Below are 23,538 nucleotides of genomic sequence, written 5' to 3' on the forward strand. Positions count from 1 at the left end.
TTCCTTCCTTCCTTCCTTCCTTCCTTCCTTCCTTCCTTCCTTCCTTCCTTCCTTCCTTCCTTCCTTCCTTCCTTCCTTCCTTCCTTCCTTCCCTTTCCTCCTTCCTTCTTTCCTTCCCAATTCGAAAGCAGAAGAACAGTAAAGCTAGACAGTCAGATTAAATGGCTTGCTCAGGCTCACAGGGCTAAGAAGTGTCTGAGGTCAGATTTGAACCCAGGACCTCCTGTCTCTAGGCCTACCTCTCAATCCACTGAGTCACCTCCCTGCCCCCAGGAATATTTTTGATGTGAGGTCTTAGGATTTGGGATCCCAGTTAAGACTCAATGTTCTTTCCCCCAGGCTCCTATGGAAATATAGCATGACGAGATTGTGATACATCTCCAGCCCATCAGAGGCTCCACATTTTGGGTGACTCACTGTATCCCACCAAAAATGAAAAGGGAGGTGGAGGTGGGCTCTTACTCATCAGAGTCCTCCTCACTGAGGCAGGCCTGTCTTCTGAAGTCCTCAGATGAACTGGAGGCAGGTACAGCAGTGAGGGAAGGTGAACTTTGCTGGAGTAGCTGCTGGCCAGGTGCCATGTTGTAGTTCGGTTATAACCACTCCAGGGGCAGATCTCATGTGGCATTGGGTGAGTCAAATGACCTTCTTGGAAATGGATCGGAGTGTTATGTTGAAGACAAATCCCCAAATGGCTTATCCTAGACACGATGAGATGAATCCCACGTTCCAAGCTTCTGGCTGCCTAATCATGGTCTTGTTTCAAAGATCACTAGCCTAGACATCTAAGACTCTCTACTTTTCTTCTCAGAACCCCATGGTTAAGAGTATTGGGAAATAGTGAGAGTGTAATAATCCTTGGAGCCAGGTCTAGGGTTCAAATCCTACCTGACATTCCTGTATGACTCTAGGCATAGGATCTTTGGGTTTAATGGGGAATTAGAGGACAATGTGGCCATTTTACAGATGAGGAAAATAAAGGGATTTACCCAAACTCACATGTCAGGATCTTTCTTCTTGGGGAGTGGGGAAGGGACTTTAGAGGCCTTATAACCCAACAGATGAAGAAACTCAAGCTCAAAAAGTGAAGTGACTTTCCCAAGGTCACTTAGTTAAATCTAGAAAGGGGGCAGCTGGGTAGTTCAGTGGATTGAGATCCAGACCTAGAGATGGGAGGTCCTAGGTTCAAATCTGGCCTCAGACACTTCCCAGCTGTGTGACCCTGGGCAAGTCACTTAACCCCCCTTGCCTAGCCCTTACCACTCTTCTGCCAGTATACAGTATTGATTCCAAGACAGAAGGTGAGGGTTTAAAAAAAATTTAGAAAGGACTTTCAAAGCCCCCTTCTTTATACATTATACAGATGAGGACTCTGAGGTCCCAAAAGTGGGAGAATATTTTGAGAGAATCATAGATTTACTGAGGGAAGCAGCCTGAGAAGTCATTTTACCCAGTTGCTCATTTTACAGTTTGGGAAACTGAGGTCCAGAGAGAGGAATGAAATTGCCCAGAGTGACACAGCTGGTAGGGGTCTGAGGTGGGATTTGAACCCAGGTGTTCTATGTCTAGCCATTGCTCTGTGTCCCATCTCCCCATATGCATTAGTTTCTTCATCTTTAAAATGGGGAGAACAGGACTTACCTAGTTATCTCACAATGACAGTTGTGAAGAAACTGTGTAAACTGTAAAGAGCTAGAAAAATGGGAGTTGTTAGGATTCTCATACCTCAGAGTCTTCTGGGTCAGCTCGACCCTGGCACCACCTTGCCCAGCTCTTATTTTTCCATTGTGTGTTCTGGGAAGCTTGGCTCAGGGGCTGCATAATGAAGACATCACGGGTCAGGAGCTGGAAGCCACTGAGCCCAAGACTTTCATTTTTCAGATGAGGAAACTGAGGCTTAGAGACATTAAGGGGCTCCCCCCAAATAGCCCAAGGACTCATTGGTAATAAGTGACAGTGGGAGGACTTGAACTATGGTCTTCAGACTTCATATTTACTTATTTATTTATTTATTTGTCTGTCTGTCTTCTGTCTGTCTGTCTATTTATTTATTTATTTGCTTGCTTGCTTATTTATTTATTTATTTGTTTGTTTATTTATCTATTCATTCATTCATTTATTTGTTTACTTATTTATTTATTTATTCATTCACTCATCCATCCATCCATTCATTTATTTATTTACTTATTCGCTTATTTATTTATTTGTTTGTTTATTTATTTGTTTATTTATTTATTTATTTTTAAGCCCTCACCTTCCATTTTAGAATCAATACTGTGTATTGGTTCCAAGGAAGAAGAGAGATAAGGGCTAGGCAATGGGAGTTAAGTGACTTGCCCAGGGTCACCCAGATAGGAAGTGTTTGAGGTCAGATTTGAACCCATGCCCTCTGGTCTCTAGGCTGGGTTCTCAATCCACTGAGCCACCCAGCTGCCCCCTGATTTCCTGCCTTTAAATAACTGAAACACTCCTCTCCCTTCCCCAGCTGAATTAATAGAGTTAGACTTGATATCAGGAGGTCCTGGCCTCGGGTACTTGTTAGCTACGTCACCTTGGGCAAGCCACATCACTGCTACCTGCCTCAGTTTCCCCATTTTTCGAATGAGATAAATGACCATCATACCTACTTTACAGATTTGCTGCCCGGCTTGAATGAGATAATGGACTTGGGCTTTGCCAGCTTAGAAGCCCCAGTAATTGGCAGGGATGAGGCTTTTTCTGTTTGTCAGCGACTTCCTCCAATTTCCCAGGGGCTCCAGGTGACCGCCCGCCCGTTCCCTCTTCTCTCTCTACTTTGCACAATACTTTCTGGGCGAAGTCAAGTCTTTTCCTTTTCAGGAGAATGTGAGAAAGCCTCATTCTGAGTCTCAGAAAAAAATTTCTCTCTGAAGATGTGTTTTGTTCCTTTCCCACTCAGTATCCCTTTGAAGGAGCCAGGCAGCACCGTGGACAGAACACCGGACCCGGAGTCAGGGAGACCCAAGTTCAAATCTAACCTCAGACACTTAGCTAGCGTGATCCTGGACAAGTCACTTTGTCTGCCTCAGTTTCTTCCACTGTAAAATAGGAATCATAATAGAACCTCCTTCCAAATGAGATCAGATCTGTAAAGCACTTAGCACGATACTTGGCTCATAAGAAGTGTTTAAAATGCTTGTTCTTCCCCAACTCCCTTTGTCCCACAGGTAAAGCAGATCATGGAAGAGGCTGTGACCCGCAAGTTTGTCCATGAAGACAGTAGCCATATCATCTCATTCTGTGGTGAGTCTGCAGAAAGGGGGGCCCTCTTTGGGGTTCATCTTAGCCAGTGGAAAGTGCTTTATCTCTGACCCCTCGAGACCCTGAGACGACCCTTCGAGTGATGGTGCCATAGAGTGGAAACACCACCGAGCCCGGAGTCAAATGATGTGACTTTGGATCCTTGACCCTGTGGGGGGCCGGCTGAGCCTCAGTTTCCTTCTTCATAAAAATGGGATGGAAGTACTTCACTGCAGGGCTTTTATGAGAAAAAGAAACGGCTCCCTGTTGTTTCACGTGTTTGCCAGTGATTTGGATGAAAACGGAGATGGCACAGACATTGAGTGGGGCATGTTTTCAGGTAAAGCAGAGCTAAGAGGGATGGTTAGCGCAGTGAGGAATGGTCAAGGTTCATAATGGTCTTGATGGGCCAGAACCCTGGCTTGGGTTGAAGAAGACAAAACGGGATAGGGAGCAACGTAAAGTCTTACGCTTAGGTCCAAAAACTCAATTGCCAGGGACAAGATGTCAGCTCTGTTGGCCTCAGTTTTTGCATCTGTAAAATGAGGATAATGTATGCGTGGATGCTAGTTAGAAGAAGCCTTAGGATTTAGAACAGGGGATGTTGGAGCTGGAAGGGGCCTTAGAACATACAAGGTCAGATTTGCATCTTTAATCCAGCTTTCTTTTTTGGAAGATGAGGAAACTGAGGCCCCCAAAAGGACTTAAATTACTCAGGGTCACACAGTTATTAGATAGAAATTTGATAATTATCTTTAACTTTTACATGGCCCAGGACTAGTTCATGTTGCTTGTCCTTTGTGTTTAGCTGTAACCAAGCTGGGCAGTGCCTGATTTCCATAAGGTGACGAGTCCATTTAGCTTTCAGCCTGTGGGTTCTTGTTCTCAATCAATCACTTGACAGCTTCTGTAGCTCCCTTCCTCCTTCCCTCTTCCTCTCCTCTCTCTCTCTCCCCTTCCCTCTTCCCTTTCTCCCTCTTCCCCTCCCCTCTCTCTCCCTCCCTCCTTCCTTCCTTCCCCCTTCTTTCTCTGTCTCTCTCTCCCTCTTTCCTTACCCCCTCTCTCCCTCCCTCCTTCCTTCCCCCTTCTCTCTCTGTCTCTCTCCCTCTGTCTCTGTCCCTCTGTATCTCTCTCTGTCTTTGTCTCTATCTGTCTCTGTCTCTGTTTCTTTCTTTTTCTCTTTCTCTGTCTCTTTCTCCCTGTCTCTGTCTGTCTCTGTTTCTCTCTCTCTCCCTGTCGGTCTGTCTCTTTCTCTCTCCCTCCCTCTCTGTCTGTCTCTCCCTATCTTTCTGTCTATCTGTCTCTCTCTCTCTGTCTCTGTCTCTCTCTCTCTGTCTCTCTGTCTCTCTCTCTCTTTCTCTGTCTGTCTCTCTCTGTCTTTCCCTGTCTGTCTGTCTGTCTCTGTCTCTCTCTCTCTGTCTCTGTCTCTCTCTCTCTGTCTCTGTCTCTCTCTCTCTGTCTCTCTGTCTCTCTCTCTCTCTGTCTCTCTGTCTCTCTCTCTTTTTCTCTGTCTGTCTCTGTCTCAGTCTCTCTCTCCCCTCCTTCTTTCTCCACTCTCTCATATAGAGATAGAGCCCACCTATCTCTCTGTGCGTCTCTCTGTGTAAGCACAGGCATGCACGCACTCTCTATAGAGCATCTGGGTCTGCATGTACATGGACATAGTTGCAGATGTAGCACTGGGGCACCCAAATTCCTGGCTGCTGCTGATTGGAAAGCCGGAGTGTGATCGTGTAAGAATAGTCGCTTCGCTGTCCCATGTGGAATCTCCCTCCTAGAGGAACGGAGAGGCATTGGCCGCCTTCCCCGGGGCCGCCCATTAATCCCCAGGCCCTCCTCTATCAAGCTGGCAGCCCTTTGGAAGCCAGAGCCAAGCAGTGGCTCATAATGTTCTGCTGGAGGGATAAAACAGGCGCCCTCTGCCCTTGGATCAGCCATCAGTGACCAGCCCGAGGCCCAGGGGCACCAGGCTCCGTTTATTAATGGAAAGAGCCAAGCAGGTGGCCTGTTTACATCCAAGCTGGGCATCGCTCAGTGCTGCTGGCTTCCTGGCATTCGAGCTTCATGGGCAGGGGCTGGGGTGTTGGGGGAATGGATGGAGGGAAGGATTTGCTCAGTGGCTAGGAAGAGGAGGCTGATGGGGGTGAGTGAGCTTCCCCCAGAGGGGCAAGAGGCTTGCCCGCCTCTCGGACCCTGACATCAGAATTTATCGATAACGGAGCTCTGTCTCCGGGCCTTTGTATGGGCGTCCCCCTGTGACTGGAATGTGGGCTCTCCTCTTTCCTCCCTTTTGGAATCCTGGACCTCCACCAGCCCAGAGGGCAGGTTCTCCATGATGCCCTCCCTGCTCGCCTCAGCCTCTCCCAGAAATTCCCTGGGATCGACTGGAAGAGACGGAGCATCGACTTCTCCCCAGTGGAGTGCAGGCTCCTTGGGGGCCAGGGCTGGTTCTCCTTCTGTCTTTTCGTCACTATCCCCTAGAACGCGGATTTTCACGTAGTGGGCGCTTAATATATATCTGGTGACTGTTAGAGCTGGAAATGACAGAGAATGTCAGAGCTGGGACGGGGCTCAGAACAGGGAATGTCACAGCTTAGAAGAGCCTTCAAACAGGGAATGTGAGAGCTGGGAAGGGGCTCAGAACAGGGAATGTCAGGCCTGGAGGAATCTTAGAAGAAGGAATTTCAGGTCTGGAGGAACCTTAGAAGATGGAATGTCAGAGCTGGAAGGGAGCCTAGAACAGGGGGTGTCACAGCTGGGAGGGGTCTTAGAACAGGGAATGTCACAGCTGGGAGGGGTCTTAGAACAGGGAATTTCAGAGCTGGGAGGAACCTTAGAACAGGGAATGTCAGAGCTGGGAGGAATCTTAGAACAGGGAATGTCAGAGCTGGGAGGAATCTTAGAACAGGGAATGTCAGAGCTGGGAGGAACCTTAGAACAGGGAATTTCAGAACGGGGAGGAGGCTTAGAACAAGGAATATAAGGCTTTAGAACAGAACATGAGGGAAGCCTCTTAGAACAGAGAATATCAGAGCCCAGAACAGGTTGGTGAATTGGAGAAGGGACTGGTCTAGGCTCAGATGACTACAGGTAGTATTTGGGGTTGAAGGAGACCTCAGAGGCCCTAATCTGAAGTCATCATTTTAGGGATGAAGCCTGCTAAGGCCTTGAGAAGTTAAGTGACTTATCTAGGGTCATACATGTACGGAGCAGTAAAATACCAGACTTGGAGGAGGCTTCAAGGCCATTTGTCCAAACTCCTTATTTTATAGACAAGGAAACAGAGGCTTAGAGAGGTGGACCCATCTTCCTTGAGATTATCAGAAGCACAATCACAGAGTCTCAGGCCATCTAGGCAATGCTAATCTACCTACAGATTCTTTCACTAACTTCCCCAGTGGGTGGCCATCCTGTAGAGCCTTGTTATCTACCTTCAGGACCCTTCCTATTCTTCTATCTTCCTTCTATGGCTCCATTATTAATTTGCTCCATTACTTTTGGACTTTACCTCTTGGGCCTCGGTTTTCCCATCTGTTAAATGGGGATGATAGTCCCTGTCCTGCCTCACCTGGCCGCATTGATTGTGAAGGTTGGATGAGTTGATGCCTGTGATCATCCTCTGCAAAGGGAGGTTTCTGTGGCTGTCCTAGCTGGAGCTCAGCTTCCCTGCAGGTGGGACCCTGGACATACAGTGGGCCTCAGGGAGGAAGCTGGCACTGCCCTGGAGACTCCTTGCCAAGGCCTCAGAAAATAGTGTGGCCAGTGTTAATAATTCACTTTCTCCTAATCTCTGGCTCCAAGGGTGGAATCTTGCCAGGCTGGCAGAGAAGATTAACCCTCCCCATCCCCCTGTCTCCAGCAGGTCTGTAGGGCACAGTGTGCCAGGCAGAATAAATAGAAGATGAAAGGTAGAAAACCTCGGACCGTAGCACTGAATGATAGGAAAAATGGGTGGGGAGAAGGTTGCTGCCACTGTAGTAATGATTGGGGATCCAATGATGCCCTCATATGCTTTGAAGTCCAAAAGCCCCCAGTCCTGGGCAGTGCCCTGCTCCCACTGACCAGAGCCCATTATTATAGTAGTAGTGACCACCTGCTCTGGTCGGTGGGAGCAGGGCACTGCCCAGGACTGGGGGCTTTTGGATTTCAGAGCATATGAGGGACCCGGCAGCCATTTAATCAAACTCAAAGGAAAGCCCTCCATAACATGCTGGACAAATGGTCTGTAGCTTAAAGCTGTCTGGCGAGGGGATGCCTGTGACTCTCCTGGTGGAATCTTCTTTTTTCCAGGTTAAACATGCCCGGTTCTTCAACAAATTCATATGTTCATATTCCTTAGACTAAAAGCTGTTAATCTTTCCGGCCTCAGTTTCTTGTTCTGTAAAATGAAAGGCTTGGAGAGGCGGCCTGAAGATGGGAAGTCCTGGGTTCAAATCTGGCCTCAGACACTTCCTAGCTGTGTGACCCTGGGAAAGTCACTTAATCCCCATTGCCTAGCCCTTACCACTCTTCTGCCTTGGAAGCAAGACACAGTATTGATTCTAAGACGGAAGGTAATTAAGGGTTTAAAAAAAAAAGAGAAAGAGAGAGGGTTGGCCAGATGGCTTTGAAGGTCCCTAACAGCTTTGAATCTCTGATCCACTGATCCCAAGTCACCTGCTCTTTTCAAATCTCAGTTTCTCCCTTTGTAAAATGATGGGGTTCGGCTAAATGACTTCAAAGTTTTCTACCTGCTTTGAACCTCTGATCCCAAGTCACCTGCTCTTTTTGAGCCTCAGTTTCTCCATTTGTAAAATGAAGGAGTTGAGCTAACTGGCTTCAAAGATCCCTAATAGCTTTGAATCTCTGAATCTAAGTCACCTGCTCTTTTTGAGCCTCAGTTTCTCCCTCTGTAAAATGAAGGGGTCGTGCTAAGTGGCTTCAAAGTTCTCTACCAGCTTTGAATCTCTGAATCCAAGTCACCTGCTCTTTTTGAGCCTCAGTTTCTCCCTCTGTAAAATGAAGGGATCGTGCTAAGTGGCTTCAAAGGTCCCTAATAGCTTTGAATCTCTGACCCCAAGTCACTTGCTCTGTTCAAGCCTCAGTTTCCCCCTCTGTAAAATGAGGGGGCAGCTTTAAGTCCCTAACAGCTCTGCATCTCTGATCCAATGACTGTCTCCTCCACAGCGGCCGTGGAGGCTTGTGTGCTGCATGGCCTGAGGCGCCGGGCAGCGGGCTTCCTTCGGAGCAATAAGATCGCAGCCCTGTTCATGAAGGTGGGGAAGAGCTTTGCCCCGGCAGAGGAGCTGTCCAGGAAGGTCCAAGACTTGGAGCAGCTGATCGAGAATGCGTGAGTGAGAGCTTTGGGCTGCTGGCAGATCCATCCAGCATCCCCCTGGGGCAAAGTCTAGAGGAAAGGAACACTGGACAGCGTTGATGGAAGGAATCCTCTATTAGGAGCCGGGCTTCTCTCCTGCTCCAACCCTTACTAGGGCGAGGGGCAGGGGCTGTGGGGGGAAGACAGTGTAGACAGTCTTTTCATTTGTTTGACAGGTGGCATTAATTCATCGTCTACTGGCTCCATTTTGTAGAAGTTAGAAGATAGAGAAGAGGAGCGGTTAGGTAGCTTAGTGGATAGAGTGCCGGGCTTGGGGACACAAGGTCCTGGGTTCAAATCTGACCTCAGACACTTTCTAGCTGTGTGACCTTAGGCAAGTCACTTCACCCCCATTGTCTAGCCCTTACCATTCTTCTGCTGTGGAACCAATACACAGTATTGATTCCAAAACAGAAGGTGAGGGTCTAAAAAAATAAATAAAATCCAATGAAAAATGAAAAAGACAAAGGCCCTGTGTTTATAGAGCTTATAGGCCGACACAAAAGCTTTCCTCCTCCTCCCCTCTCTTAGAATCTGGTAAGTCATTCACATTTTAGTCTGAAGCAGTTTTCAGTCCCTTCGTTCTCTTTCGCAGGGGTACTTGCATTTAAAGCTGTTGCTTTCTGGTTTCCTTGAGGGAAGGTTCTCTTCCTCTGCTGCGAAGGGCTTCCCATTGCCAATTTGGTATCTGGGTGTTCTTCCCAAGTTCCCCAAACCCTTTTATGCCCTGGCCACCTTCTTTGCCTCCCTGTGAGAGGCAGCACGGAGAAGAGAGGGGAATAAACATTTCTGTGGCATCCAGGATGTGTCAGTGACTGTGCCAAGTGCTTTACAACCCTGCAAGGTGGGTGTCGTTATTATCTCTCTTTTGCTGTTGAATCTAACAAGAGTTAAGTGACTTGCCCAGGGTTACACATCTAGTGTCTGAGGCTAGATTTGAATTCTGGTCTAACTGATTCCAGGCTTAGCACTCTATGTGTTGCACACAGTGCCTTGTGGCATAGGGGGATAGGTAATGGACTTTGAGTCGAGAAAACCTGGGTTCGAAGCCTTCCTCAAATGACCCAGGCCAATCACTTAAGCTTTGGATCTATGCCTCAGTTTCTTCATCTGTAAAATGGGAGAGTTGGACTTGATGGCTTTCTAAGGTCCCTTCTAATTCTAAATCTACGATGCTTTGAGGGCCTTGAGTTGCCTTCTGGGGAGCAAGGGGTTGTGGAGGGATAGCCCGAGGCTCCGGTGTGGGCAGACTTTCTAGATCAGTTTAAGTCTCTCTGATCCTGTCACCAAAGGCGGAACCAGCTCCAGGGTCTCCAGGAGAACGTCCGCAAGCTGCCCAAGCTGCCCAACCTGTCACCCCAAGCCCTCAAGCACCTGTGGATTCGCACAGCCCTGTTCGAAAAGGTCTTGGATAAAATTGTGCATTACCTGGTAGAGAACAGCAGGTGAGCCTCGGCCATGGGCTGGCTGGGAGAGGGAGGGGAGTGAGGAAGGGGCTGCTTCCCCTAAGGGTCATTCTCCCAGCTGGGCAGAGCTAGGCACTGGGAGAACAAGGACAAAACTGAAACACTCCCTGCCCTCAAGAAGCTTGAATTCTGTGGGAGAGGACAATGGGTACACAGCAAAGACAAGGTACTAGGGAGAGATAGGTGCAGCTAGAGGGATAGAGTTCCAGACCTGGAATCAGGAAGACCAGAGTTCAAATCTGGCCTCAGGCACTTACTAGCTGTTTGACCCTGGGCAAGTCATTTAACCCTGTTTGCCTCAGTTTCCTCATCAATAAAATAAGCTGCAAAAGAAAATAGCAACCCATTCTATTATCTTAGCTGTGTGATCCTGGGCAAGTCTTTTAATGCTGTTTGCCTCAGTTTCCTCTTCAGTAAAATGAGCTATAAAAGAAAATAGCAACCCACTTTATTATCTTAGCTGTGTGATCCTGGGCAAATCTTTTAATGCTATTTGCCTCAGTTTCTTCATCAATAAAATGAACTGCAAAAGAAAATGGCAACCTACTCTAGTATCTTAGCTGTGTGATCCTGGGCAAATCTTTTAATGCTATTTGCCTCAGTTTCCTCATCTGTAAAATGATCTGGAGAAGGAAATGACAACCCACTCCAGTGTCTTAGCTGTGTGATCCTGGGCAAGTCTTTTAATGCTGTTTGCCTCAGTTTCCTCATCTGTAAAATGATCTGGAGAAGGAAATGACAACCCACTCCAATGTCTTAGCTGTGTGATCCTGGGCAAGTCTTCTAATGCTGTTTGCCTCAGTTTCCTCATCAATAAAATGATTTGGAGAAGGAAATGTTAAACCACTCTAGTATCTTAGCTGTTTGACCCAGGGCAAGTCTCTTAACCTTGTTTGCCTCAGTTTCCTCATCTGTAAAGTGAGCTGGAGAAGAAAAGAATCAGATTTGATTGTAATGATTGAACAATAACAACAACAACAGGGAGGGACAGGGGCCAAGGAATGACTCTGATCAGATGTGTTAGGGACAGCCAGTTTAGGGAATCCTAGAAGGCTTCCTGGGTGAGGTAGACCTGCACGGTTGATGATCACTGACTTTGGAGTCAGATCCTTTGGTTTAAAAGTCCCTTTGGCGTCAGTTCCTGTGACTTTGGACAAGTTGGTCCTCCCCTATAGAATGAGGGATTTGCACCGATGGTCTCCAAGATCACTTCCAACTCTAAAATTGTGATCCTCTCACCCTAAGGACTCAGACAGGTGAGAAGGGAGGATGTACTAGGCATATGGAACAGCCAGTTCAAAGGAACTGAGGCGGGAAATGACTTTTCACTAGAACAGAGAATACCTAAAGGGGAATGGTAGGGAATGAGCTTGGAAGGGAAGGTCAAGGTTGGATTTAAGAAAGCCTTGAATGCCATATCAGAGATTCCTTTCTATCTGCTCTTCTTCCTAAATTTTAGCTCATTCCCTCAAAATAGAAGGAAACCATCACTGTATCGTACCTTGATATTCCTCTGATTGTTACTTCTGCAGTTGCTGCTCCCACACGGAGGGCACAGCTACCAGAGCAGTAGCTGAGTGTTTTTAAACTCCTTGAGGGCAAAGTACTGTTTAGTTTTGGACTTTGCATGGCTGCTGTTGCTTCTGTGAGGCTCCGATGAGATGATGTATGTTTTAAAAAAACAAACAGTTAAGTGCCCTGAAATGTGGACTGCTGTGTTAACGACAATGCTTCAGATTATGTGGATTTATTCTTTTTGCCAAGAGCCCTTCAAACTCATGCCTCCTTTACCTTCCTGCTAGTAAGTATTATGAGAAGGAAGCCCTCTTGATGGACCCTGTGGATGGCCCCATCCTTGCTTCTTTGTTGGGTAAGTTCCTCTTCATCCCCCTCCCCTGCCCTCCAGTTTCCTTCAGAGCCTCTTCCTTTCTGAGCCTTCTCCTCATCGTCTCTTTCCTCCTTCCCCATCCCTATTTCTTCATATTCTTGCAATTACTTTATATTTATATTATTTTATATCTGACCAATGTTGTATTCTGTAGTAGAGTGTAGGCTCTTTGAGGCTTATAATAAATGCTTATTCAATTTAGCAAATACTTATTAAGGACTGATGGTGCATTAAACACGGGGGATTCAGCAGCAACGCTGAAATGGCCCCCATCCTGCCCTCAGGAAGCTTATAGTCGATCAGATATCAGGATTTTGTGCCCAACAGAGGGGGTGGGAGAGCTGGGCTCCAGGCTGGCTGTTTGGGCTCTGATGGCCTCTTCTGCTCCCAGTTGGCCCCTGTGCACTGGAGTATACCAAGATGAAGACGGCAGACCATTTCTGGACGGACCCCTCAGCTGATGAGCTGGTCCAACGGCATCGGATCCACAGCTCCCACCTCCGACAAGACTCTCCTACCAAACGCCCAGCACTTTGCGTGAGTGGGACTTGGGGATCAGGCTGGGGAGAATGGGAGGAGGAAAGGACCTCATGCTGGGGGAGATGGGGCTTGGCGCTCAGAGCATCACTTGGGACCTTTTCCATCCCATCCCGTTCCACCCGTCACACTCCTAGATCCAGAAACGACATTCAAGTGGCAGCATGGATGACCGGCCCTCCCTCTCTGCCCGGGATTATGTGGAGTCCCTGCATCAGAACTCTCGGGCCACTCTCCTTTACGGCAAGAACAATGTTCTGGTCCAACCGGTAAGTGCCCGACTAAGCTGTGGACCTGTCAGAGAATCATTGGTTCCATCCTTCCCTCTCCCATAAAGTGGCTTTTTTCTCCTGTCTGCACATCTCATTATCTCTCCTCTGGTTGCTTGCTGCTATTGCTATTGTCCCTCTCCCACCCCAGTGGGCTATGGCACCCGAGTACCATCTGGGGTTCCATGGAATAAGAATCTTTGGAATATTGTAACTTACATTAAATTCAAAATTTTTTAAAATTTATTTTGTTAAATATTTCCCAATCACATGTAAAAATTTTTTAGTTCCAAATTTTTTCCCTCTTGTCTTTCCCTGCCCTTAAGAAGGCAAGCAATATGTTATCAGTTATGAATATAAAGTCATGTAAAACATGTTTTCGTAGGTTTTGAACAATGACACATGTATAACCCGGTGGAAATGCTGGGCAGCTCTGGAAGGCGGGAGGGAAGAGGGGAGGGAAAGAACATGAATCATGTAAGCATGAAAAAATATTCTAAATTTAAAAAATTTAAAAATATATAAGTAAAAATAGTTCAATGCATTGGAGGATAAAACAACAACAACAATAAACATATTTCCATGTTAGCCATGTGGCAAAAAAAATACACACAGAAAACCAAGAAAAATAAAATAAATTTTAAGAAGAGTATGAGGGACAGCTGGATGATTCATTGGATTGAGAACCTGGCCTAGAGATGGGGGATCTTGGGTTCAAATATGGCCTCAGACACTTCCTAGCTGTGTGACCCTGGGTAAGTCATTTAATCCCCATTGCCTAGTCCTTTCCGCTCTCCTGCCTTGGAACCAATACCTAGAATTGATTCTAAAACAGAAAGTAAGGGTTTAAAAAAAATCTGCTTCTGTGTGTACTCAGAGTTCCATCAGTTCTCTCTCTGGAAGTGGATAGCATTTTTCCTCCTGGGTCCTTCGGCATTGTCTTGATTCATTGTATTGATCAGAGTAGCTAAGTCATTTGTAGTTGATCGTTGTTACAAGATTGCTGTCACTGTATACAGTGTTTTCCTGGTTTTGCTCACTTCACTCTGCATCAGTTCATATAAGTCTTCCCAGGTTTTTCTGAAATCATCCTGCTTGTCTCTTCTCATAGCACAATAGTATTCCATCATAATCATGTACCACAGCTTGAGGAACTTACATTTTTAGACCCCATGGAGTCACTCTGGGGATGGGGTCAGGGGCTGGGGCAGAAGCAAATCTCAGCATTTAAGGACATAAGATTTTAGAGGTAGAAGAGCCATGTAATTCAGCATCTCCCTCCCTCCCCCATTTTACAGATGGGAACGGTAGTACTTAGAGGGGAAAAGAGATTTGCTCAAGGTCACTCAGATAGTAAATGGTGACATTAGAATTTGAACTTCAGGGAGTGGATGAGGCCACGTACATATACCACGTGGACTTTCTTGGTTGGTTCATTTTAAGGCTTAGCTCAAATCCACCAACTCTTGCGAAGGCCTTTCCCAACCTCCCACCTTCCACCCTGGGAGCCATTGCTAGTGGTCTTCCCCTGGGAAATTATTGTTCTTTCAATCATGTCTGACTCTTCGTGACCCCATCTGGGGTTTTCTTGGCAAAGATACTGGAGTGGTTGGCCATTTTCTTCTCTAAGCTCATTTTACAGATGAGGAAAGAGAGACCAATAGGGTGAAATGACTTGCCCAAGGTCACCCAGCTAGGAAGTGTCTGAGGCCAGATTTGAATTCAGGAAGATGAATCTTTCTGACTCCAGGGCTGATGCTCTATCCACTATGCCACCTAACTACCTTCCTTTAGGACCCGTTTATTCTGTACATATCATATATATATTTAAATACATATTTAGAGTATATAATTATGTTATATATTATATAATAAATAAATTTATTTAAATGTGTTGTCTCCCTAGTTAGACTGTGAGCTTTCTGAGGGCAGGGACCATTTATTTTTGCCTTTATATCCTCATTGCCATTGCTTGTTGACTAGCAGACATACAGAACATCAAACCAGATGACTTCTGTGCCCTTTTTGGCGCTGGGAGGCCTGTCATCTTAGGCCATTTGACCCCAAATTACTGGGTTCCATTGTCAGTCCTCCTCCAAGCTGGCCCACAGACTCCTGGGCCATTGTCCCATGCCCTTCTCAGCCCTGAAGACTCCCTGTGGTCCCTCTCCTTTGCTGGGCTTGGCAGGCAGCTGAGGAAGGAGATGGAGTGATTGTGTCTAGCCCTCTAGCAGCAGCAGCAGCAGCAGCAGCACTGGGGTCCTGGAACCTGCCTCCTGCAGAATCAGGCTCTCATCTTGTTGCTAGGCCTTTGTTGTCAAGGGCTACCGTAACCATGGAAACCCTGCCAGGCAGCTTCTGAGCCTGTCTCACTGAAATTGTTAGTGACAGGGAGGGGTAGAGGCAGGACCATCAGTCCTGATGACTGCTGGTCCAGGCAGGCAGGCAGGCAGGGGATGAGGGATACACAATGATGGAGCGAAAGGAGCACTGAATTTGGACACAGGACCAGTGTTCAGATCCTGCCTTGGCATTTCCAATCTCTATGATCTCACTTCCCTGAGTCTCAGTTTCTTTATCTGTAAAACTAGGGGATTGAACTAAATGACCTATGAAGTCCTGGCCTGCTCTAAATCTAGACTTCTATGATCTTAGTTGTGAGACCTTGGGCAAGTCACTTAACCCCTTTAGGCCTCAGTTTCCTCATTTGTAAAAGGAGGGGGTTGGACTAGATGGCATATAAGGCCAACTTTCCAAGTCTTTATCTATCACCCTATTGATCATAATGGAATCTTTTGGGATCTGAGGGCTTTTTAAAGCAAGGAAACTGTGTATGACCTTGTGTAAGTCACTGTATAAATTTTATTATTATTATTAATCAGAACTAGAACTTTTTTTAAAACCCTCACCTTCCATCCTAGAATCAATACTCTATATTGGTTCTAAGGCAGAAGAGTAGTAAGGGCTAGGCAATGGTGATTAAGTGACTTGCCCAGGGTAACGCAGCTAGGAAGTGTTTGAGGCCAGATTTGAACCTAGGACCCTTGTCTCTAGGTCTGGCTCTCAATCCACTGAGCCACCCAGCTGCCCCCTAGAACTTTCATATACATAGAAAGTTCTGAGTGAAAACTCATTCTACTAATTTGGATTCCTGACCTGTTTATGGCAAGTAGTCATAGAGAGTCACTTGGGGCACTGACTTGTGATTTATCCAAGGTCTCTCAGCCAGTATATATCAGAATGGAACCCAGCCTGGGGGCAGTTAAGTGGCTCAGTGGTTTGAGATCTAGACCTAGATCAAAATTAAAAAAAAAAAAAGGATTGAGGGGGCATCAGGGTGGCTCAGTGGATAGAGAACCAAGGCTGGAGAGGGTCCTGGGTTCAAGTGTGGTTTCAGATACTTCCTAGTTGTGTGACCCTGGGAAAGTCACTTACCCCCCATTGCCTACCCTTACCACTCTTCTGCTTTGGAGCCAATACACAGTATTGATTCTAAGCAGAAGGGAAGAGTTTAAAAAAAGAAGAAGAAAAAGGATTGAGCCCAAATTCCCCAGCTAGATCTCTCTATTCACCAGCCCCTGCTGCCTAACAGTTATAACAGACCTCTTCCTCACTGCTGCTTCTTAGATCCCCTGATCTCCTTCAAGGCTCAGATCAAGCACCACCTTCCATAGCAAGTCTTTTTAAAATATGTATTTAGGGGGGCAGCTGGGTAACTCAGTAGATTGAGAGTCAGGCCTAGAGATGGGAGGTTCTAGGTTCAAATCCGGGCTCAGACACTTCCCAGCTGTGTGACCCTGGGCAAGTCACTTGACCCCCATTGCCTACCCTTACCACTCTTCCACCAAGGAGCCAATACACAGAAGCTAAGGGTTTAAAAAAAAGAAAGAAGAAAAAATGTATTTAGTTTTAACATTCATTTTTTTTAAATGTGGGTTTTCAAATTCTTTCTCTCCCTCTCACCTCTCCCCCACCCATCGAGACGGGAAGCAATATGGTATTGGTTATACATGTGAAGTCATGTAAAACATATTTCGGTATGAGCCATGTTGGGAAAAAAAGCAAAAAAAATAAAGAAAGTGAAAAAAATATGCTTCAATTTGCACTCAGAGTTCATCTAGATGTGGAGAGCATTTTTCTCTTCTTTTTCTTTTTTGTAAACCCTCACCTTCTGTCAAAGAATCAATACATGTATTGGTTCCAAAGCATAGGAGTGAAAAAGGGCTAGGCAATGGGGGTCAAGTGACTTGCCCAGGGTCACACAGGTAGGAAGTGTTTGAGACCAGATTTGAACCCAGGACCTCCCATCTCTGAGCCTGGCTCTCAGCCACTTAGCTGACTCTGTGAACATTCTCAACATGGGTCCTTTAGAATAGTCTTAGATCACTGTATGACACTACGTCTTTCCGGAGCCTCCCCCAACCTTCAAAATTATATTGTATTTACTTGATCTCTATTTTGTATTTGGCATAGTGGATAGAGTGGTTGTTCAGGCATTTTCAGTCATGTCTGACTCTGTGACCTCATTTGGGGTTTTCTTGGCAAAGATCCTGGAGTGTTTGCCATTTTCTTCTCCGGATCATTTGACAGATGAGGAAACTGAGGCCCACAGAAGTTAAGTGACTTGCCCAGAGCCACCCAGCTAGGAAGTGTCTAAGGCTAGATTTGAACTGAGAGAGATGAGATTTCCTTATTCCAAGCCCAGTGCTCTGTCCATTGCTCTACTTAGATTGTCCAGCTGGATAGAGACCCAACTTCTAATCCAGGAAGATCTAAGTTCAAGTCTCGTCTTTGACCCATGCTGGCCAGATGACCCTAGGCAAGTCTCTTAACCTCTCTTTGCTTCCCAGACAACTAAGAGTAGGAGCTACTGACCTGCTTTGGTAGAGCATTTCCTCACTGGGAGTTCCCAACACTAGAAACACGACAGGGTTAAGAAAGCCCATTTTATTATATAATGTGTTGTTTCCCCTAATAGATTGGAAGCTCCTTGAGGACAAGAGCTATTGCATTCTTTGTCTCTGCATCCCTAGCATCCTGCAAAGTATATCATATAGAATAGTTACTTACAAAAACAACTGTTGACTGATTGACTGATTCTTATTTTTTTCTTTGAAATTTTTTATTTAATTAATTAAGAACATTTTCCCATAGTTCCATGATTCATGTTCTTTCCCTCCCCTCCTCCCACCCCCCTCCTGTACCCAACGAGCAATTCCACTGGGTTTTACATGTTGACTGATTATTATTAATCTGGGCAGCAGGGTGGCATGATGGATAGAGTCAGGAATGCCTGAATTGGAGTCCTGCCTCAGATCCCATTGATGTCAGCCTCAGTTTCCTCGTCTGAAAATGGGGATAAAAATAACATTTACCTCCCAGGGTCATTGTTGGGACCCAGGGAAATAGCATATGTAAAGAGCTTTGAAAACCTTAACTATAAATGCCATCATCACTGTCATCCCCATCAGCATGGTCATCACCATCACTATCACCATCATCATTGCCTTCATCCCCATCTCCATCATCCCTTTGTGCCAGTACATTCGATGCTCAGTTGTTCCGCTTTCTCCTCACCTCTCCTAGAGAGATGACATGGAGGCTGTCCCTGGATACCTGTCTCTGCACCAGACTGCTGATGTCATGACCCTCAAGTGGACCCCCAACCAGTTGATGAACGGCTCTGTGGGAGACCTGGACTATGAGAAAAGGTGACCGCCCCACTGTGGCCATTCTCTCGGTCTCCCTGGGAACGGATGGGGTGGAGGTGGTGGTCCTTGGTCTTGGTAGGAGATAGAGGGGTGTTGTGAGGAAGATTATTTAGCTGCTCCTTCATTCTATCTTGGAATCCTCCAGCCCTTCCTGCTAGGTCCATATAAACTATATGTAACTAATACTAAATAATCTTCCTCACAATAGGGGGTGGACCTAACTTCTAAGGCAGTCAAGTGGCTGGAACTCTGGGCTTGGAATCAGGAAGATTTGAATTCTGATCCTTCTTAGCCACTTCCTAGCTGTATGACCCTAGGCAAGTCACTTGACCTCTCTCAGACTCAGCTTCATCCTCAGTAAAATGAAGAGGTCTAAAGTCTCTTAGTTCTAAGTATAGGAACCTATTTTAACCACTCCGATTCCTGGAAATTTCCTCTGTGTTTGGGCTTTTGGCTATGAAAAAAGGACCAAACTTGATGTTCTCTAACTGATAAAGAAACCGAGATGGTCCATCTTGGAACCCAGGTGTGAAACCTGGATCCATGTGGGTCTGCCTCCTGCACACCTCCATTGAGCTGATCTCAGTGTTCACCACCAGGGCTTTGGACCCCTAGAAGCCTGTCTTGGCTGAGAACTCTACTGGGTAGGGCTGCTGGGACCTAGATATGAGGAAGGCTGGACTTTTAGTCTCTACTCTGCCTCTGATTGACAGCTCTCATTGGTCTTGAATCCTGGAGGGTCTTGGAAAGTCCTTCATTGAGCTCAATCCCATTATTTTGTACAAATGAGGAACTTGGGGTTCAAACCTCGCTCTTTCTGTTCATTGAGTCAAATCAAAAGGTATCTGTTTTGGGGAACAGCTGTGTGGCTCAGTGGGTTGAGAGCCAGGCCTGGAGATGGGAGGTCCTCAATTCTAATCTGGCCTCAGACACTTCCCAGCTGTGTGACCCTGGGCAAGTCACTTAACCCCCATTGCCTAGCCCTTACCACTCTTCTGCCTTGGAGCCAATACACAGTATTGATTTTAAGACAGAAGGTGAGGGGTTTAAATAAAAAAAAGTGTCTGGGTTTTTTTTAGATGCAAAATGGAAAGGATTATTTTGAGGAAAGCATTTTTTCAGATCTCAAATTGTTATTACTAATTTAACAATAATACAATTAACTATTATTTATTCAATACTATCACATTATTAAATTATGATTGACTTGATGTGATCATTAACATCATGTTAATTTAATGATGTCATAAATATGGTAATATAAAATTATTAATCTAATATTACACTGTTAAAATGATTAATTACTAAATTATTATTAATGTAATGCCATTATTAATTAATTTAATTATATGATTAACGTAGTGATATTATGAAATCACTAATTGAATATTACTTTACTATTATACTATTATTAAATTATTGATTTAACAATACATTATTAAATCAATAGTATCACTAAATTAGTATTTTTAATGCCAATATTATTAATGTATTATAATATGAATTATTATTCTATAAATTATTAGTAGTCATCTTATTTTTGTTACTATGGTTTCTTCTTGTATAAAATGCGAGGGCTGGACCAGTTGGATTCTAAGGTTCCTTCTAGCTCTTGATCTTCTCTTTCTTAAGGCCCCTTCTAGAGCTCTGACATTCTATCAAGCAGTCAACATTAAGTGTCTGCTCTGTATTGGGCCCTCTGCCAAATGCTGGGGGACATCAATAAGCAAGGATGAAATGATGCCTGCTCACAAGGAGCTTATACTCTAACCCATCTACATCGGGGCATCTGGGTAGCTCAGTGGATTGAGAGTCAGGCCTAAAGACAAGAGGTCCTGGGTTCAAATCCAGCCTCAGACACTTCCCAGCTGTGTGACCTTGGGCAAGTCACTTGACCCCCATTGCCCACCCTTGCCACTCTTCCACCTAAGAGCCAATACACAGAAGTTAAGGGTTTAAAAAAAAACCAGATAACTCATCTACATCTCAAGACCCACCCAAGCTGTGGTTGTCCTCTTCTGTGGTTTGTTCTCTCCTCCCTGAGCCCTCATGGGGACATAGTGGGGGTCTGGGCTTGTCCTGATGTGCATTCTCATCTCCCACCTCCTTTCTTCTGGTTACTGATTCCTCACTTGAATGGACAATGTTCAGTGACAATTTGAATGCTGAAATAAGAAGAATAGATTCTCTGTGGTTCCCATGGGGACAGGATTTGGGGTGGTGGTGAGAGGTGTGGCAGCTCTGATTGATTTTATTTGGGGGTTGTTTTCTCTCATTTGCCTTCCACCACCCACCCACCCTTCCCAATCCTCAGCAGAAGCTGCTGTCGTCTTCCTGACTGGGTGATATTTCCTGACCTCTCCCTCATACACTGAGAGATCTGGAGCTGAAGAACTCAGAGTTCATCAAGACCAAATCCCCCATTTTACAGATGAGGAAAATGTGGCAGGGAGAAATTAAGTACTCTGCTGAGGAATCATGCACTACTTAAGTGACCAAGGCAGGATTTGAATGCAGAGCCTCTAACTCCGAAGTTCACTGTCCTATCTAGCACCCCACATTGACTTTAAAAATAGGGCATCTACAGAACAATTCTGAGGGACTCATGGGAAAGAAAGCTATCCACATTCAGAGGAAGAACTGTGGGAGGGAGTAGAAACACAGAAGAAAAACAACTGCTTGAACAATGGGTTGATGGGGATGTGATTGGGGATGTAGACTCTGAATGACCACCCCAGTGCAACTATCAATAATATGGAAATAGGTTTTGATCAAAAAATAAAATAAAATAAAAACAGGGGATCTAAGGCTTTTGTTCCCTTTATAGTTGGCAGGTCCTAGCAGAGAAAGAAAATCTTAGAAACTTGGAAGCATCAGGGCTTTAGAGACCCTTCTACAGATGAGGAAAATTGAGGTCCAGAGAAGTGAGTTCCCCAGTGTCACAGCATGTTATTAACAGAGCCAGGAATAGTTCTCATGTCTCCTGAGGCACAGGCTAGTGTTCCTAAAAAATGGGTGTGAGTGGGCAGCTAGGTGGCTCAGTGGATGGAGGGGGGAGGCCTTGGGTTCCAATCTAGCCTCAGACACTTCCTAGCTGTGTGACCCTGGCAAGTCACTTGACCCCCATTGCCTATCCTTTACCACTCTTCTGCCTTAGAACCAATACACAGTATTGATTCTAAGACAGAAGGTAAGGGTTAAAAAACAAACAAACAAAAACACCCCTTGAAATCATGGTGGGGGTGGGGAGGATTCAATAAAGAAACTTCCCCTTCAGGGCAGCTAGGTGGCTTAGTGGATAGAGAGCCAGGCTTGGAGATGGAAAGTCCTGGGTCCAAATTTGGCCTCAGATATTTTCCTATCTGTGTGACCCTGAGCAAGTCACTTCACTCCAGTTGTCTAGCACTTACTACTCTTCCATCTTAGAACCAATATTCAGGATATATTCTAAGACAGAAGGTAAGGGTTTAAAGGAAAAGTATAATTACATTACAATATGATTGTTGTCTTTTTGGGACATCCAAGAATGTGGGCCAGAAGGAATCTGGGCTAATTTGTAGTCACCTTTAAAACCCATTCAAACATTTGTCCCCCATCTCTTATGGTGTAGCCCATAGAACGCTGGACTCATATTCAGGAAGCCCTCAGTTCATATCCTGTCTTAACCACTTAATAGCTGTGTGACCCTGTATAAGTCACTTGATCCTTAAATCCTCAGTTTCCTCATGTATAAAACGAGACAATAGGCTTCATTGGTCTCTAAAGGCTCTTCTAACTAAATCTATGATCTGTCCCCAGAGCATCCATGTGACTCATATGGGATTTTCCACTTGAATGGCCGGGGCTGGGGCTGGGGAAGGGGGGAGTTTGATCTGGGCTCTAACAAAGTGCTCCAGTTTGATTTTCTTTTTACCTCGCTTCCTTGTTTACTTCTCTTCTTCAGTCCTCACTTAGGGGGACTGGGGTGTGGGGGGGGAAGTGATGATTCAATTCAGCACAAGCCCTCCACTGTTCCCTGACCCGCCTCTTCCCCAGTTCCATCTCTTCTTGAGAAGTGGATGTGTTGATAGCCTCTCGGTTTCATGGCGCTGTCCTTGGTACTAGACTGGGCAGTACTCACTCTACTTTGCTTAGGTGACACTTGCTTATAGGAGAGGCTTCTAGATCTAGGGCTGAAAGGAACCTCAGAGGACTAGAGCCCAGCCTGATCATTTTACAGGGAAGGAAACAGAGGACTAGAGAAGTGACTCACCCAAGGTAATATAACTAGTATCAGAGGTAGGATTTGAATCCAGGTCCTCTCACTTCAGAACCCACTACCATGTTACTGTGCCACTTGATTGCCCATCCCCTCCTTGAATCTCTCCTAAACAGCTTCTCTTCCAGTTCTGTTTCTCAAATTCCTCAGTGTCCAGATAGGAGAAGATGAGAGTGAGGTCCCACTGGCAAATATATATCTCTGGCCTCCAGGTATCACAAGCTCTGCTCATAGGACAGAACCTTTGTCCTTACTCCCTTTCCCAGCTTGGTCCTGGAAATGGTCTGAAGCAGTGATGCGCAAACTTTTTAAAGAGGGGCCAAAGGAAAGGAAATGCTCCTCTGTCAGTCTGTTTCTAAGGCAACTCTTTTGAAGTTTCATTGTATTGTATCTTACTCATTGTATGTGTCAGATTAGGAATAATGTCATGCAACCGGATAGAACATTTCAGGGGGCTGCATCACTGGTCTAAAGAATGTCTTTCAGCAAGACTTGGCCAGAGCATTTTCCTTGCCAAAGTCACCTAATGGGGACCCTCTAGAGGCAACAACTTGCCCATGTTACTGACTCATGTTTTCTCAGAGCCCGAAGAGACCCCCCTGGCTCTCTAGCCTAACCCACCCCTGAACATGACTCCCCTCCGAGACAGCCCTGACATGTGATCCTCTCCTCTTTGCTTCTCTAACTCCCATGAGGGAGAACCCATTGGTGTCTGAGCAGTTCAAATTATTGGGAAGTTTTCCCTTCCCTCCCCTTCCCTTCCCTTCCCTTCCCTTCCCTTCCCTTCCCTTCCCT

General features: G+C 45.8%; 1 protein-coding gene across 1 annotated transcript in view; it reads left to right on the forward strand.

The window, feature by feature from the left end:
- SGSM1 (small G protein signaling modulator 1) overlaps positions 1 to 23,538 on the forward strand; it is a 115,660-nt gene that overhangs the window by 49,676 nt on the left and 42,446 nt on the right. The window contains exons 3-9 of the mRNA XM_044685468.1: positions 3,186 to 3,261; positions 8,425 to 8,587; positions 9,907 to 10,059; positions 11,883 to 11,950; positions 12,360 to 12,505; positions 12,643 to 12,774; positions 18,361 to 18,485. Of these exons, the coding sequence (XP_044541403.1) occupies positions 3,186 to 3,261; positions 8,425 to 8,587; positions 9,907 to 10,059; positions 11,883 to 11,950; positions 12,360 to 12,505; positions 12,643 to 12,774; positions 18,361 to 18,485 (863 nt within the window). The remainder of the gene's footprint in view (positions 1 to 3,185; positions 3,262 to 8,424; positions 8,588 to 9,906; positions 10,060 to 11,882; positions 11,951 to 12,359; positions 12,506 to 12,642; positions 12,775 to 18,360; positions 18,486 to 23,538) is intronic.

This window comes from Gracilinanus agilis, chromosome 1 (assembly GCF_016433145.1).
Source record: "Gracilinanus agilis isolate LMUSP501 chromosome 1, AgileGrace, whole genome shotgun sequence".
Lineage (NCBI taxonomy): Eukaryota > Metazoa > Chordata > Mammalia > Didelphimorphia > Didelphidae > Gracilinanus > Gracilinanus agilis.